The sequence below is a fragment of the Pygoscelis adeliae genome, unplaced genomic scaffold, assembly GCF_000699105.1.
Source record: "Pygoscelis adeliae isolate BGI_AS28 unplaced genomic scaffold, ASM69910v1 Scaffold4, whole genome shotgun sequence".
NCBI classification, from domain to species: domain Eukaryota; kingdom Metazoa; phylum Chordata; class Aves; order Sphenisciformes; family Spheniscidae; genus Pygoscelis; species Pygoscelis adeliae.
In genome coordinates this window covers 9,224,451-9,242,752 of record NW_008824986.1, presented here as the reverse complement: position 1 = coordinate 9,242,752, position 18,302 = coordinate 9,224,451, and the positions used below count along the sequence as shown (strand labels likewise).

Below are 18,302 nucleotides of genomic sequence, written 5' to 3'. Positions count from 1 at the left end.
GAGCCATGGCACAGGCAAACTGAAATACAAAGTAGCCCCAGTGCAAGCCTACAAGCAAGCTAGCACTGAACTGGGGGCAGGATGCACAGATGATCTTGTCTGCTTTCTCTGGCACGTTATCTTCCATGAGGCAAAATGACTGTAGTTTGCAGGGTTTTGTTTTTGCTTTGGTTATCCAGTTGCACTGAAGTGGAATGGCTGGAGAAATGCTAAAAGCTGTAATGGTGATTGCTTGCAGATGTGTCGTGAACTGGAGGCACAGCAAATGAGACATTACTTCCCAGTTTTCCAGGCATGGCCACCTGCCTGGGAGTATGGCACAGGCTTGAATAATCGTGCGGCATTGAGTCTGCTGCGGGGTGGGTGTTTGCTGCCTCGTGCTGAATTAGGGCTGTGGGGCTCCTTGCTTTTATATTTGTGTATATATATCTTATATATATATATGTGTGAATTGTAAATCCCAAAGTATTCTTGTTTTCCACTGAGGTGACTAATGGCTGATCTGCATTTGGAAACTTGCATTTGTGGAACTTAAATAGGTTGTAAAATCAAACTAGTCAAACAGTACGTCTTTGTGAAGTTAATGCTTTTAAGTTGGTTTTGTTTATGTTGGTAAATAGTAATTGAAATGAAATTAATGACAATTAAATGCATCATGTAAAATGCCATCTCTGTCACATAGTCTCCTCCATCAGTTTGATCATTATCACTCTGATTTTTATAGCTTCCAAGAAGACTTGTTTTAGCCAGGATATTAATCCTGTAGGGAATTTTAATTCAGGTGGGGTGTACATGTTTGCAGGAGTGAAGCGTGATCGGAAACGATGTTAAGGTGCTGTTGAGCTGAGAAGGAACAGCTGCTAGGTGACATTAATGAACTTTTTAATGCTTTTTTCCTCCTAGGTTGGTACAGAGGTTATACACTACGAAAAAAATCCAAGAAGGTAAGTGTTGCCAGAGTGGATTGCTCATTTTTCTCTTGGACAGAGATGTATTACGGCATTTGGTGTGTTGTTATAATGGAGATCTCAGGCATGGGAACAATTCACCGTGTGTCCACTGCTCTCTAATAACTGCTGGTGTGTAGTCTCAACCTGTGGTAAATGTGAATTTTTCAAGTTAACTGAAACTTGTTTTAGCAAGGCCTAAAAGCTGAGTTGCATTTTAATTTTTGCAATTTAAGGGTATATGTATGTACAGTCACTATAGATGGATTGATGTGCATTGGCTTGTTTTCTGCAGTAACTGGGGTACCAGAGCCTTTGCCTCGGTAAAAAGTTCAGAACTTCATGTTCTAGTTGATCTGTTTAGAGGCTGACACTTTGCTTCACTGACTGTTAAATAATGTATTACTCGTAAAATGCAATTGCATCTTGGAAAGTGATACGGAGATCTACATTGTGATTTTCAGTCATTCGCTGCGAGAGGGGGAGTAACCTTCTGCAGTGTAATTTTGCCTAGTTGTTAGGCTTTCAGTGTGCATAAAGGGCTGCTGTTTATACCAGCCTTTCTGAAATAAAAAGAAAGGAAACAGCATGAATACAGCTTATAACATTGTGTTGTATTTTTTCAGCATTTTACTTTATAGTAATAATTAAAAAGAATTAAATGACTTCTGGTTTTGCTTCTTTTTTCACTTAAAGTAAAACACTTAAAATGTAATGTTTGCCTACAGAGGTGCATTGTGAGTTGCGTCTGCATGTCTAAAAGTACAGAGCCGAGTTGTGTGGTTCGTCCCACCCATTTCCTAACCAGGCCTGTTCTATGGTTTTTCTATTCTATTTTGATATTTTCTTTTTTTTGGAAATACACTAAATTTCTTACAAACCATATTTCACAAACATGCCTTGTACAGCCTAAGAAGCAATTATGCATTCTTCTTGGCTTAAATTAATTCCACGTGTTGCTGCATTTGTCTGACTGCTGCTAAATGTAGTGATTTTTTTTTTTTTTTTTTTACTGGGACTAAAAGACCCCCCACTCCCCAGTTTCTGTAGCTTTCTAAGAATTTCTTTTTTTTGTGTTCTCAGATGGTAAGAAAACTGAACTACTGAACTGCTACCTCACCCTACTACTAGGGTGAGGTGGAGGAACTCATTTTCTCAGCTTGACTCAAATTATTTTTTAATATGAGCTTACACTATTTTGAAACTATTATTGTATTTCTGGAATCTTGAGATTAATTTAGGACATTTCTTCAGAAAAGCAGTACTGGCCTTTTGCAGTACTGTCTGTTGTAGAGGGTTTTGGCTTGTAGCACTAATGATAGGTTGGTGGTAGAAGACACTACGTCATATATAGTCTGTGTACTATCGGTTGCAATGCAGGATGTGTGCACTCTGCGTGTGCACGTGCCCATTTATTTCACAGCAGGGCAGCCCACTATACTTCCCGTTCCCAAACAGTGTTTAATGGGAACCCTGGAAACACTGGAGAAAACACTTTGGGAACAGAAGCAGCATCTTATAGCAGGGTAAGAAAGTTTGGTTAGACGTGAGGAAAAGCAAGCAGTGGACCTGTATCATGGGCAAAATGTCATTTTGGAGTAGACCTATGTAAAATCATCTGTCTTTCACACTTTCAGAAGGAAATCTGTCTTAATTTGCATCTGTATATAATCATCCAGGGACCTGGAGAATCGTGGCAAACGGTACCTTGAACTGGGGGAGGAAACACCCCTTTGCAGGGCCACTTACGACAAGGTCTCTCTGCTGTTTTCTTCAATATTGTGAAGATAGATTTAAAACCCTGAGTCTGTGTTTGCTAACGTTACAATAACACCTTCTTGAAAGGACATGCAAAACAAAATTTAAATGTACGTTAAAAAAAAAAACAAAACACCACAAAACAATTACTCCGATGCTTAAGAGGATGTGAATGGCTCTGCAGACCCGGCAATGTGTCTTGGCATATTTTTAGGTAATAGATACTATATGTTATGTGCAACTGGTTATTTAAAACATTTTTTTTCTTCTCCCTCCCTCTCAAAGGGCATATTTCCTGCCTCCTATATACATCTTAAGGAAGCAATAGTTGAAGGCAAAGGGTAAGTTTGATTTGAAAATAATGAAAATCCATTTTCTTATTTGTATTGATATAATTTTTGTGTATTATCAGATAACTTACACTTGTTTCCGGTTAGTTAAGGAGCTAATGATGAAAATGTGTGTGTTTCTGTTTTTAAAATATTTTAAATTGGTAGCTCACCTCAAGTTCAAAGGCGCTGTTATCAGTGGTGCTTCTGGCTAGTACTGTCCTTAGCTACATCGTCATATAATTGAGCTAAAGCATAACCTTCTCTGTATTAATGTAAATGTTTCAGAAGAATTAATAATTTACCATTTTTCTTTATAACTTTTATTACTCTCTAGACTAATAATTACTTAGATGAACTTCCTCCACTCCCTGCCCCCCCCCCCGCTTTAGTTTTAATTTCAGTTTTCCCAACTTCTTTTATCTTACAGCCCTTGAGACTTACAGCTTCTGCCTGGTACATTAAAAGAGGCATTTGATAGGAGATACCTTTCTTTTATGCAGATGAAATTTAAGTAATTTCTTAATTCCCTCTTCAGTAAATCTTGTAGACTGGACTCCTCGCTGAAAGCCATTATTCAGGCATCGTTTTCTGCCTTACCAAGAAGTTCTGTCAAATTGTTCATTTTGTGATTCTCCTGCTCCCTTGCCTGATGTGTGTGACACCAAATAGTTTGGGCTGGTTTTTGTTATTTAACAGCTGTTAAAGTTCAGATCTCTATATATCAAATCAGCATTGCTGGACATGCATGTAAAAATTCCTAACATTGATACAAAAGTTTAGTTACATAACAGGAAAAAAACCCCAACCAAATCCCAGGAAAAAATATGAAGTGAAATTAATAAGTAATTAGCCAGGTATGAAATGGAGTGAAATAGGATTAAAATGTTTCATTCCTTTGTGCCCGATTTATTTTTATACACTGTTAAATATGTAAATGATAAAACTACTAATCATGAGATTGCTGCATAATGACATCTTTGTTGCTGATTACAAACCTGCCTTTAAGTACCCTACTTCTGAAATATTAAAAGATCTAGCTGTTGTTTTTTACTTTCATGGCACATAATTTTAAAACAAGTCATACAGAAACTTAACGGTAATGACTTGCATGCTTAGTTTTTCTTTGCAAAACCAATATTTTGAAAAAAAATCACACATTAGTATCCTGGCATTGCAGATTGTGCATATCTGGCCTTCATCTTGGTTGCTTCTTTGAAAATCAGTATCGCAATAATAAATGGTATGGTGAGGCATGTATTGATATTGTTATCTTGTGAGTATAGAAATAGAGAAGGGCGGGGGGGGGAAAGCATGAGCTCAGTAGTGTAGTCACAGCCCACCAAAGTACCCTTTATGTCGTGGGATGTACTCGTGTACGCTGCTTCTTCTGTATGTGATGGTACTTTCTTTGTTAACATAAATTTGCAGTACGTGATGTCATTTTCAATCTTGTCGTTATTGAACTGGTTTTGGAAATGAACAGTTCCTTCTTAGAAATGATTCTGCCATCCTATTGAAAACTACTACTTAATTCAAACTTTTTCTCTTCCTCTTAAGACAACATGAAACAGTTATACCCAATGAGCTTCCCTTGATTCAAGAGGTTACCACTACACTGCGGGAATGGTCTATAATATGGCGGCAATTATATGTTGTAAGTATAAATTAGGAAAATATTTACAATACTATACGGATTGTGAAAAGATTGATGCTATGAAGGTGCAGTGAGAAGCATGAAGGAACTATTACTGAAATTCCACTTCTGTTACTGTTTCTAAAGGCTACTTTTAAATGCTGAAAAGCTATTTAGCATCTTCTATGTTAAGGCACAAATCTCAGTAGTGTTTCTTTTGAGTGTTTTCTCAAATACTATGTATTTCTTGTGCAGAGTCAGGTTTTTACGGAGTGTTACCTTGATCTAGTGACAAATTGTTGAGCTGTTATGACCCCTTTTTCATGGGGCACTATTATACAGAATACATTGGATTTTTAAGATCTTTCCAAAACTGTAGACAATTGTGTTAAAGAAATGAAGAAAGTGGTCTTGAGGGCAGTTCTTAAGGCTGTTGATCTATGTTATGAAAAAATTGAATATTTGATGTTGAATTCGTGGGTGTAAACTTAAACCTTTGAAAAATCATCAGTGTACGCCTTTTACCTGTCAGTGTTCTTGTACTTGAAGTTGATTGTTCCCAATTTATCCTGATCTTAAGTTACATGCCTGATTATTTTCGTATGCTTAAGTTCCAAGCACATAAGAATATATTTTTAGAAATTTATAGTAATAAGCATTTGCACTGATAATCTCTCAGATGGGGTAATAAAAAAATACAATAGCCATGAAATGACACATATTAAAGTATTCCTAAGTAAGATCTAAAGAGTGTTCAAATGTACACTTAAAAATGCAGTTCAGATGTAAAGCAACAGCATGCTGTAGGATGTGAGGTACCCTAGCTCAGACTTCTCATGCTCTCGTTGTGTAAGGTCACTGTAACAAGATAATGGGAACATGAAAGTCTTATATTTAAAGTAGGGTTTAATGCACAGTCTGTTTCTTATAAATACGTTTGAAATATTCTATTATAAAAGTGCAAGCTGTGTAATGAAGACACTAACTGGAAATGAAGATGTTTGTGTTGACTAATGCGGTTTTTAATCACACCCATGAAAATAAAGATTAAAAATACAGTATGTTGGAAGTGATGTAGTGTTGCAGTAGATGAGATGAGGGATGATATGTTATATGAAGAGAAACAGATTATATATTAAAGAGAGAGCTTTAACATGATGTGATACTAGAGAGGTCATGTGTTGAGGAGCAAGGAGGAAGCAGACGGGCAGAAGCAATCTAGGAGGAGCAGAATCTGAAGAGGGCACTGAGAACAGCTTTGCCCTTGGTTCCACTGCTATGTGTTGCTGAGGACAGCGAGCATTACATTTTGACCCTGATGTCTTTTTTTGGGATTATCCCGAGTATGAAATCCGATATGGTTTAATGTCAGAGAAATACCACTTGCAGAACCACACAAGGCTTGGTTGCAGTGCAATATAATAAGAAAGGAGGAATAGCAAGAGACATTATTAGAAGTTTTCTTACTAAGACTTGTGTGTGCTTTTTGTAGCAGTAACTTTTAGGAAATTATAAAATTCTCCTAGTGTGGGAATAGCTTGTTCTCACCGTTAATGTATAACATCTCATTTGCATGCATTTGCTTCCATGAAGACACGTGAACAGCTAAACAATGTGGCAGTGCTTTGCTAATAACTTTGAATTCAAGAGCAGGCAAGGTGTGACACTACTAGTGGCCTCAGTTTGGTGGCAGAAGGGGTTCCAGTGCCTGTTACAGCTTTAGTCTGAGTAGGTGGATCACTTAATGAGTTTGTTTATAGTTTGTATCTCAAGGATATCTGCTAGATTAATTGCATGTGGTCAGCTGCCAAAAAGAGCATTGGTACAATGGGATTGCCTTTTCAAGGTAAGTTTGGTTTACTGGAGGTAGCCATTTTCAGACTGGTCAGTCTGCAGGCTAGAGAGATATTCCGTGTTGTCCACTTCCTGCATATCAAAAGTCATTAAATGACCACATTTACGCCTTTATTCAGTTTGCAATTTGTGTTTGAATATTGAATAGGTATTCAGTTTTGATTTGCAGATAGCAGAGGATGTGGTGTGGTCTTCATCTCTCTAGTTTATGGTTGCCTGCAGCATCGAAAATCATGAACCTCTTTCCTGTTTGGATTTGTCTGTATTTAGCTTCCAGCCATATGTGCCTGTTGTGTCTTTCTCTGCTACATTAAAGAGCTTTTAATAACGGGTATTTTCTCTCTGTGAAGGCTCTCGCACTATAATCAAGTCAGCTTTTTGATAATCTGAACAGACTGAAGTCTAAGTTTCACAGTTAGGTATTTTTTCCCCTGAGTCTTTGAGTCATTATATTATTTTCCTGCACCTTTGCAGTTTTTCATTGTCTTTTATATATAGCGGATAATTTTATTTTAATTATTTAATTATTCCAGTTGTTTTCAGTCCAGTAAGGCCTGGGTATAGTCTGAATGAAAGATAGCTATGTGTAGCCCGAGTAATTCATTGATATAGGGTGTTTAGAAAACTGTTTAAGAGTGTATTGAACTAATGGCATAGATGTTGAGAGTTATGAAGACAGTGAGGGAGACTGCTTCTGGGTAAGATCAAAGCATTCAGGGCCTCTGCGTTGTCTTTGTCTTGACATTATCTTTCACAACAAAAATAGAAAGGCTGTTCTGCAACTTCAGTTTTAGCACAAACAAACAATACTATGCAAAATTGTTGTGTATATGCACTGTCCACAGTTTAAACCAACATGTCAAATCTGTTTTGTGATTAAAGATTTGATCTTTTGTCTCTGAATGCATGTGTGTGTCGCATGCATATAGAAAACGCTCTGGAAAAGAGGTTTCTTCCATTGTAAACCTGGAACTTTGTTCTCCTGTGTCCTAGCTTAGCTGAATGTTGCCAAGAAAAGTTTGTGTATGCTGCTGGCACTATTCAATATCCATAGTTCCAACCTTTATAAACAATTACGGTATTTAACTTCCTATAAGGTTTGGTGCTTTCCTAGTTTTCCACTTTCTTTCAGATGTTACCTGTGTACTCGTAAGATACTGATGTGCTTGGTTTTGCACACTGAGGAATTTTAAAGTGTTATTCTGAAGATTTAACTGGGAGGGGGAAAGGGTTCTCTAATGTGTTGCAGATGGAGTATTGCAGAACTTGAGCCTCTTGCTGTTAAAATGCGCCATTTTTAGTCCTGTTCTACTCAGTATAGAGGGTCATTGAATAAAGTTACTCTGTGAACCAAGAAAAGAATTTCCCTTGAATGCCTGTTCTGAACACAGTATGACCTGGGTTTTAGAGGTAACATAAACACAAGCATTTACACTTATTTAGATACCTAAAGCAGAGTGTAAGACTCTTTGTATTCAGTGTTCTGTGCTGTAGAAAGCTAGGTTCCTACTTTAGAACTTATTGTAGACTCTTACCTTTTGAGTTCGTATTTTATAGTTGTAATTTATTATGTGTATTTAAAAGATGCTCAGTAGACTTCATCACTAACTTCTACCCATCTTTTTCCTCCAAACAGCAAGATAACAGAGAAATGTTTCGCAGTGTACGGCACATGATATATGATCTTATTGAGTGGAGATCTCAAATACTGTCTGGGACCCTACCCCAAGATGAGCTCAAAGAACTGAAAAAGAAAGTGACTGCCAAAATAGATTATGGCAACAGGTTTGTGAACAATATTTTCCAAGTGTTTATGCTTAAAATCAAATCAGCTTGCGTAGTACACGTTAGCTGTCAATGACTTCTTGCAGGATTCTTTTATTCCTGTATTTATGGAGATGTAATAGTAATACATTAACACTCCTGTTATAGAAGGACAAAGAGTGAAGTTGGTATAGCATCTTTAATGTATAGTACAAATTATAATGTGTAAAGTGGAATGCATACGTAACTCTCGCTTGCTTGATGATATTAGCAATTTGATACTGGTATGAAGTTGTAATTTTTAAGGTCAATTGAAAAGTGCAAGTATTGCCTCCATTCAAAATATAACTTAAACTCCACTTGCTTCTGCAGCATAAACAGTTGTTGCCTTCTCAACGCCACCAGCTGCATGTGCCCTGAAGTCACTTAGCTGTAATGTGATGCTGAAGGATTTGGCTCAGAAGCATTGTTTAGCTCATTGTTCCTCTACTTATATAGTATCCAGCTTGCATCAGAAGATTAACAGGCAGATTTAATAAAAGAAAGTATCTATTTAACAGAAGAGAATGGAAATTGTGAAGGAAGTATTTAGCAAAAAAAAAAAGGCAGCAGTATAGGTTGCATATGTTAGGTATGTTTGTAATTCAGGTATATTAACTCTCCAAACAGTGGTCTGGATTTAAGCAAAATTTTTTTAAATACAAGTTTTAGGTTACACATTTTCTATACAGTTATGACTTTCCATTTTGATTGAAAATGAGAAATCTTATCTTACACTTCAATCATGAAATTATTTGAAGCAGCGCGTTGAATACCGAGAAACAACGTTGTAGTACTGCACACCTGGGGACTGAAAAATTTTTTAGCAAACCAGTCTTTAAATCCCTTGTCATGTAAATAACTCATCAGATTTCAGCTATTTGTGTTTTATTCCTTAAGAACTGCCAAATTTGCAGTATTTCTGTTCATGCACTTTATCAGCAAAAGCTGTGATTTAAAAAAAAAAAATTCAAAAAAATCATCAGTAACTGCATTTAGTCAGTAATTATCTTTTATAATCCAAGATATGGACTGTTATACCTCAGTAGACAATTAACCAGATGTTGCTGATATTACTTGTTTGGCTACTGTATTTTACCATCTGGCTAAGAAGTTGGTTAAAGTTACCCTGAATAACCTCCAGATGCTCAGCATTCAAATACAATGGAACATCTTGTGCTGTGCTTTATATTCATAATGTTCTGATGGACTAATTAAGTGATCAGAACATTCTCTGTGGAGTACAGGAGGGAAGTGAATTTGAACTTCTGAGTAAATACTCACAACTGAAAGATACCATATGTTTCTAATGTAGTCATACATTCACTTTTGTCTAAAATAAACATGAATGATGATTTCAATATCCAGACAGAATGAATTCGTTATGCATTTTATAAATGTTTTCTGATCTAATCATATCCTAACTTTTCCTGTTTTGGGAAATACTGATTTGTAAATAAGATTTTTTTCCTGTAAATAAAGACAACGATTTCACGGCATGTTGCAAAATAACTGAGGAAGTAAAAATGGTCTTATGAATTTGTATGTTTGGTGTTTTTCTGAAACTGGGTCAGGTAATTTTGTTGTGAAAACACATTTTTTGTTCAGTTGCAAAAATCTGTAACTGGGATACTTAGGAAAAAATTTCAGTTTTTTTTCCAAGCATCATTTGCAAGTTAAAGGATAAAACAAATTAAATCAAAGGAGTGTTTGCTTCTATTTATTTGACAGGCTGTGCAAACATTCTTGTCCTGTTAGTGTGTAGCAGGCTGGGTGATTAGTCTTTCTCTGATTTTGAGTTACCTTTTCCGCCGGTCCAGGCGGATGTCGCCTACGGAAGGACTCTGCTTTTGTTCATCCAGGGCTGACGATTACGATACAAGTGGCCAGTGGGTGTATCTCTTGTGGCTGCTGTCCAGGAAACAGTAGGAGGGAGGAGCAAGACAATTTTGGCTACTTTTCTGTTTGGTTTCAATGATGAAACCATTTTCTCACTAGAAAACTCATCTGGGAGCTTGATGGTCCAGGGATGCTTAAGAGAATTTTGTGATGACTAGGTCCAGTTACAGAGTAGAGCTTGGGAGGTGTTTCTTAATAAGCTGCTGCTTGCACTCTGCAACTTGTTTGAGTGATGTTCATCCACCTTTGAATTAATGCAGTTCAATTAGTTGGAGGGGTTTCTGTATTGACATTGCTCAAGGCTTTCTTTCAAACCTCCAGGTTTCCCGCTTGTAAGGGCGGGGGGAGGAGTGATCCTCTAATGTCTTCCGTCTGCCACAGCTCCTGTTCTTCTTTTCAAGTGATTGCGGGTCATGTCCAGAGGGGACTTACTCTCAGATAAGCCACACAGAGGTTTGTGGTTTATCAGACACTGCAAGTATGATTTAAGCTCATTGATTAAACATATTTCAAAACCAAAGTTACAGCAGCTCCATCATGAGAGATGGCTGCAGAATTAGAAGAAGAGAGCAGGGACCATATGTATTGAAGCGGAGGTAAGGAGGTCAGTCTTAGGGAAGATAGGTAGAGAAATGCGGATCCACCTAGACCTGACTTTTTTTATCCTTGGTTCTGCTGCCAGCACTGCACTAACGTGGAAAAATGTGAAAGGTCTTTCCTAAGACTGGATTTGATAATGGCAGAAACCTTTCTCTCTGCAGAAGGTAATCATGGACGTTAACACCTTGCTGACAGAAATCTGGCTTCTGCTTTAAATAAATGGAAACAACTTATGCCTTCTTGTATCTCGTAGGTTTTTGCTAAAAAAGGAATATGCCTGCTCTGGAGGAGAATGTGGAGTGGGATGAAATGAACTGACCGATTTGCATGTGTGACTGTAGTGGTTGGTTGTTCAAACTGTCAGATGAATCAGAGGAGGAGACAAAGTCTCTTGCAAATTTAGTTGTTTAAGAAATTACTTCCTCAGCTGTTCTGCTATTTCACTTACATGTGTTCTTTCTGTGCTGGGGGAAGAAGTGACTTCCAGCCAGGGTTGGTTGTCTCCTGGGTTGGTGACATGTTAAATTGTTTTATCGTTATCAAATAATTTTTTTTCTATCATATGTCAGGTGTGCATGACTTTAATGTTAAACACTTGGCAGGTGTTTTTTAAGCATTTATTTGAGCACTGTTAATTCACAAGCCTGTTTTTTTGTTTGTTTAGAATTCTTGATTTAGATCTGGTCGTTAGAGATGAAGATGGCAATATTCTGGACCCAGAGCAGACCAGCACAATTAGCCTTTTCAGAGCACATGAGATAGCTTCCAAGCAAGTTGAAGAGAGGCTACAGGAGGAAAAAGTAAGATATACTATGCACTGTAGCTTTTCCTTTTGAAACATAAGACTGTAAACTGATTAGGTGACTATTATTTTTAGCATTGGTAATGAAGAATTTGTTATGTTTATCAGGCTTAAACATTTACGTCTTAGCCTGTTTAATTGTCTTTTCAATCCTTTAAAGGGCTTATTAGAATTTATGGTTAAGACCTGTATCAATAAGTTGACTACATTTGTACGTTAATATTAGAGACGCATATGTAGCAGGTTTGTATGTTAGGTTGTCATGAGAGTTTATTTTTGAGAATCAAGTAGACTAATGTCCGTATTGTGTTTGTATGATTTCTGTACGCCAATCCTGAAAATTTGTTTGTTGAAATACAGGAGGCAAATTTAAAGACATTCTCAGACTTGAACAGTCAGCTTCTTTGCAGTTCAAATCCTTATTTTTAAAAGGAAGAACACTTCTGTTGTAAGGAGTCCTGCCCATATCAGCAGCAGTTAGTGCAGCATGGTATTCCGAGGAGTTGCTCGTGAGCGTGTTAGTGCAATTTAATAAGTTACTGCGTCCTGTTGAGTTGTAATGGGCAATACGCACCCTTGCAGCCCTTACCAAACTTGGTGTAAAAATACACTAGTTTAAATGGGATTTAAATTTTTGCATCCAAAGTTGTTTCTTTGTCTCTGCCTCAGCCAGTTTCCTTTTTGTCCCATGTGCATTCCTCCTTTCTGCCTAGACAAAGTAGTTTGTGGAAAGTTTATGGGAGCTAAAGTCTGAGCGGTGGGTAACCCGTAGAAATGGCACTGTTTTCTCTCCTGTCTTTCTTGGCACTCTGTACCTGTCAGAAAAACATGAGACATAGCAAATAACAAACTTCCTTTTTTTGGTCAGGTATATTTGAGGCTCTGTCTTTTCCTCCATTTGTTTAGCTCTCTTTCTAATAAGTGAAGACATCTCCCCCCCCGCCCCCCTCCTTATGGTGTGGCACTTCAAGACAGATCCAGAAAATGCAATCTGTTGTAAATCCTAATATAAACAAAGATCACAGGAGTCGACACTCAACAGAAAGCCCCTCTTCTTCTGTCTGAAAGGTTTTAGGAAAGTTTTAGAGTGGTTGGATATTCATTAGGATAAGTTAAGTTTCTTCTGTTCTTGAATTACAGTCTCAGAAACAGAATATCGATATCAACAGACAAGCCAAGTTTGCTGCCACTCCTTCATTTGCTTTATTTGTAAATTTAAAAAATGTAGTCTGTAAAATAGGAGAAGATGCTGAAGTCCTGATGTCTCTGTATGATCCACTGGAATCAAAATTTATCAGGTTAGTGTACTCCTGAGTGTACTCCCTAATCTGTACTTACCTAGTTATAGCAGCAGGATGAGAGGGCTTGTGAAAGTTAAATTTCTGTGAAAGGCATAGGAAAGGGTCATCTGGGAAAGAACAGTGCAGCAGCACTTCGTCGTCATGTTCAGCATAGCACAGCATCAGGCAAGTCTCTACATCTTGGGTGGGTTTTGGGATCGCACTGTTCCTCATCACACTGTGCTTGTGGTTCCCCAAGTGTAGAGCTTAAATGAGACGTGAACACACCTGCAAGGCTGTGTGCCCTCACTTAGCAGCAGCCTTGGCACTAATCTGAGAGTTCGATTTCTACATGCCCTGCTTCCTTAAAGAAATTCTTGCACTTTTGTTGCTGAGGAGTTGCTTTCTTTTTATAAATGATATACACAAAGGGAAATGCCAGCTCTCCGCTAAGTAAATATTAATTTGTTTAGGATAAGTAGATTGGGTTTAAAATAGTCTTCTGTAAATTCTGAAGTTGATTTTATATACTTACGTTAAAGGAAGCCATTTAAACAAAAAGTCCTGAAAATATTGTTCTTTCAGTGAAAACTACTTGGTGCGATGGTCAAGCTGTGGACTCCCCAAAGATATAGACAGATTGCATAACCTTCGAGCAGTATTCACTGTAAGTGTGTGGGCTTGGTTCATCTGGCAAATCTTAAGGCACTTGTTTCATAGCTTGTGAATAATTGAGGAATGTAATGATCTGTATGTAAACAGCATGGAGTTACTCTGCAGGTAATGATCCTGGTGAAGGCTCACATGAGACATTTCTCGTAAGTGGCTACTAAAAATTCTCAACACCTGGCTAAAACCAAAGTTGCTCTTTGAAGTTTTAACTTACTAGAAATGATTTGGCCTCCTAAACAATTAATTTACACGGAAGTCAAGATAAGATGTTTAAGTACTGTTACAAAAACTCCTTTACTCAGAGAACAGTTTGCTCTGGTGCTAGAGGCTGGCACAGCAAAGGCAAATTCTAAGCAGCAAACCTTCTGCCTACTGAAAGGAACTTAAAATTCAATTATTAAAAGTAATCTGAAGAAACTACTATTTCTAGGACCTGGGCAGCAAAGACCTGAAAAGAGAGAAAATCAGTTTCGTCTGTCAGATTGTGCGAGTGGGCAGAATGGAGCTGAGGGACAACAACACGAGAAAACTAACCTCTGGGCTGCGGCGACCTTTTGGGGTAGCAGGTAACTCTCTGTGCTGTATCTGTCTATATCACATTATATTCTTGCATAGAAAGTTGGGTGTGTGAAACTCCTGTGGGGTTGTATAAACTCAGAATTGTTCCCAGGTCCAGGTTAATCAGACTGATTGCTGTGTTGTAGAGTTTACTGTAGCTTTGAGGACTCGCATTTCGCTAGAGATGCTACAGGGTATTTGCAACATGATGTTATTCTATAGGAAAATTCTGAAATTGCACAGTTGATAACTCCATCCCTCTTCTGAGTCACCATTGCTTCCAGTCCCCCAGGGTATTCCCTCAGCACCCCTTTTCCCATGTTGATCACTTAATTCAGTACACTTTGTTTTTGTTTTCAGTAATGGATGTTACTGACATAATTAACGGAAAAGTTGACGATGAGGACAAACAGCACTTCATACCATTTCAACCGTAAGTAGGGAATTGTTTAAAGAATAAGCAGAAGTGAAAGAATTAAGATTTTAACTTTCATTTAAAAAAAAAAAAACCCAAAACATTTTAAACTTTTGATTGGAAGAAGTGTTCTGTAGATATTCTGAAGTTAATTTATTTCACTGTGATATTTTATCTTGTGTAGTACTTACTAATATTTCTTCTTGATAATTTCCCATTAGTTATAATAGTGATAGCCCCAGAAACTTTTTTTTTAAGTCTTGAGTTTAAAGCATGCATTAGCAGTTTTGCAGTCTTGTTTTCTTTTTGTTTAAAGATATCAGGGTGATAATTTGTAAGAGGTGAAATGCCTAAAATAAGTACATTGCTGGTTTAGCTCTGCCTGAGATTGATAAAGACCAGCAGTGTTACCAACATCCACTGCAGGTGACTTCTGTGAAATTAGTAAACAATAACATTTACCCTTTTCTTGGTAGCAGGTATAATTTCATAGTAGGGGCCACAGTAATTAGAGTACGAACAAAAGTTGAGAATTTGAAGGATGGCTTGATACACCTCCTGCAATATCTTCTCATAATTCAACTTTATCATGTGAGACTTTTACCAGAAACCGTAGGTATTTTGGTTGGATGGTAAGGGAGAGGATGTTTCTGCTGCACATACCTGTTCTAGCTGGTTCACAGAATCAAGGAGACTGGTCTGCTATGTGGACGTGATCTTACTTTTAGTCATCTAAAACTGCAAACCTTTCCACACTGACTCCCAAGGTTGCTGACATGGAGTTTGACAGATACTATTTTACAATAATTAAATTAGCTAATAGCAAATATGGACTTAGTGTCCTTTAAAGTACGGACATATATGAATTTAATGTAATATCAAAGATCAGTTTTGACTTCAAGCCACAAAATCATGTTAAGAAATATGGGTTCAATGGCCTGAATTTTTGTGAATTTGTAGATATGTGCAGAGAAAGTGCTTTTAGAAGTAAAAGCTTATTAACAAGAGAGATTGTGTGGCAAATACTTTGTTCCATCCGTAGTTCACAGTTTTTTGTTTTTTTTTTTTTTATTCCATGAAGTGGGGAAAGGTAGAAGGGGTAAGTCCAGTGTGCATAAAATATGAATGCTAGGTTTTCCCATTGTCTGAAATGTTAGACTGCCATCTGTTCAAAAAGGCAAAACGTAGTTATGTTAGCTATATTTCTTGATTAGTATACTAATGGATATTCAGGGGGGTTTTAATAATATTTAAAAAAACCCCTTGAAATAATGTAATCTCAAATTAACTTTATTTTGGAAAATAGCCTTAATTCAGGAAGCCCTTGTGGTTTGAAGATGTAGGGCTACTGAGAGGATTGCAAGGTCTGCAGGTGCTGTAGGGAGCCGAGTGGGTGGATGCCTCACGTCTGAAATGGTTTTGTTTGTATGCAGCAGTGTCGCTGGACTGGTGTAGAGGGTGTTAATGTGAAAATCAGAAGTACATTTCAATTTTTCAAGTAAAACAGGGGTTTTAGGCAAGAGTGTGTTCATTATATGTTTATTGTGTGGTAAACGATAGCAAGCTTATTTTTTAGTGAGTGTGGAAGAATGCAATGAAAATGAATCTTTGTGTATCAAAGTGGATGCTAATGGAACATGTAGTTTTCTGCTCCATTAACACTGATTTATTTTTTCTGTATATATAAATCAGGTTTTTGAGAAGATGTACAATGTGATTCCACCTCACCCCCCACCCCCCCCCGCACTAAATTAAAACATTCTTCTGAAAGGGTGTATTCCAGAGAATATGAATAATGCGAAAACACGCAATGAATGCTGGTGTCATTATTTCCAACGTAGACTTAGGCTGTATATATGAGCCACATTTTTCTTCTCATTTCATGCTTTGCTTCTGTTGTACCACATGCAATTCTGTTTTCATATCTATCTTTGTTTGTATTCATTCACTAGCCACCAACACAATGGCTGTCACAAGTATTGGCAAGATTACTTAAATGACACTTAATGCTGCTGTTTATTTATAGTTTCCATCTTGTCATTTATTCATCAAGTTCAACAGAATGTTTGGATTATCTGCTTTTCTTCTCCTATGCCATTTCTGTGAGATTTATGGTAGCTTTTCCTTCAGATGGTATGCACTGCTGCTTAACCTACAGAATGGCAGAAGTGACCCTGGAGGTGTTACAGGGCCAGTCTGCTGTATATCTATATTAAAGAGAAAACTGTCTGTATAGGTTTTCACTGCTTAACAGGGGATTCTCAGGTGGGAGACATCCTTCCTATCCTCACGAAGTGTTACTGGGGCCTGTGCATGCATGTCCCTGAAGGGAGAAGTAACAATGCAAATGCGCTGTACTTCTCTGTGGTAGATCAGCATTCTTCTGATTAATGGTCTTCCTCTGTCTTTCTTGTTACCTTTCCTGTCCTTTGTCTTGCGTTGACTAATAAATACTCTTTGTCACAACTATGATATGATCTTTTGTGTTCCCTTGTTACTGTGACTTCTGGTTTTCTGTGACCCTTTGTTTCCTGGTGTTGGTCGTCATGTGCATCCTCCAGGCTAGCGTTGGATGACGCCATTCGACACAAGCAGCTGAACATATCATCCCGTTTTTCACCCAGGGTGGCAGGGGAGAATGATTTCCTTCAGACTGTTATAAACAAAGTGATTGCTGCTAAAGAAGTTAACCACAAGGGTCAGGGTATGTACTGTTCTTTATATACACTGGTGTACCTAAAACTGCTCATCGCTTGATTTGCAACATGTGTTTATTTTGATTTTAGAATCAAGGGTGCATAGTATTACCTTCACTTGTTCACTGCTGTTTGGTAACAGAAAATGTGTTTGCATGGTTTGTTTTCCCTCTTCCCCATCTTTCAGGGCTCATTCTGCTATTCCCCCCTGACCTGCACCTTCCCCCCCAGCATTAACTCTACAGGTTGTCTGTCCTTTCTCTACATTGTCCATTGCTTGGACATCTTTGTATTTCTGTACTGGAAAAGATGACTCAGGGAGTCAGCTCTGGTGCCCTTGGACTGCAGACTTTGGCCTCCTCATGTTGAAGGAAGGGATATTCTCTTCCTTCCCTTTCTTCACCGTATTTTTCCGCTTCGCAGCTGCGCTTGCAGCATTTGGCTCCCTCTCAAGGAGACCAGGGCATTGCTCCCGCCAGCACCGCACCCACCTGAGCTCGGAGCGGAGCCAGAGCAAGGCAACCCCACTGATACCTTGTCCTACGGGCTGCTCGCGTCGCTGTTCATAACTCAGCGTATGCTCTGCTGACATGAAACTGAGTTTGCTTCCAAAGTCTGCGGTTTTGGGGTTTTTTTGTGTTTGGGTTTTTTTCCCTTATTTTTTAAATACAACGCTTCGTGATCATAATGTGTCTACCAGTTAAAAAGTGAATTGTGTGATGCCTCAGTTATTACTGTACCAGCTTCAATATTATTTTTTGGGGGGAGGAGTGTCTGGATTAGTATACTATTAGGCAGGCTAATGTGGAGTTTCCACCTGACACTATGTATGTGTACATCCATATCACTTGTAGGGGGTATCTGAACAAAAGACCCAAGGAAAATTATATATTTTTTTTCTGTTTTTTTAAGTTAATTAAGAGCAAATAAAATCTAAATAAACTTTTAAAATTATCCATTAGCTAAAGAGGAAAACTGCTTTCCCCCCTGTTTTCACCTGCGGCCAATGTGTATTGGAAAGGAGGAAACATTTCAGCTTCAATTCAGATTCTT

At 37.8% G+C, this 18,302-nt stretch overlaps 1 protein-coding gene across 1 annotated transcript in view; it reads left to right on the top strand.

The window, feature by feature from the left end:
• The window catches only part of DOCK1 (dedicator of cytokinesis 1), a 303,352-nt gene that overhangs the window by 6,032 nt on the left and 279,018 nt on the right, over positions 1–18,302 (top strand). Inside the window, exons 3-12 of the mRNA XM_009326015.1 lie at positions 904–944; positions 2,991–3,046; positions 4,595–4,691; positions 8,161–8,309; positions 11,491–11,626; positions 12,769–12,926; positions 13,494–13,575; positions 14,011–14,146; positions 14,499–14,571; positions 17,115–17,257. Coding sequence (XP_009324290.1) covers positions 904–944; positions 2,991–3,046; positions 4,595–4,691; positions 8,161–8,309; positions 11,491–11,626; positions 12,769–12,926; positions 13,494–13,575; positions 14,011–14,146; positions 14,499–14,571; positions 17,115–17,257 — 1,071 coding nt within the window. The remainder of the gene's footprint in view (positions 1–903; positions 945–2,990; positions 3,047–4,594; positions 4,692–8,160; positions 8,310–11,490; positions 11,627–12,768; positions 12,927–13,493; positions 13,576–14,010; positions 14,147–14,498; positions 14,572–17,114; positions 17,258–18,302) is intronic.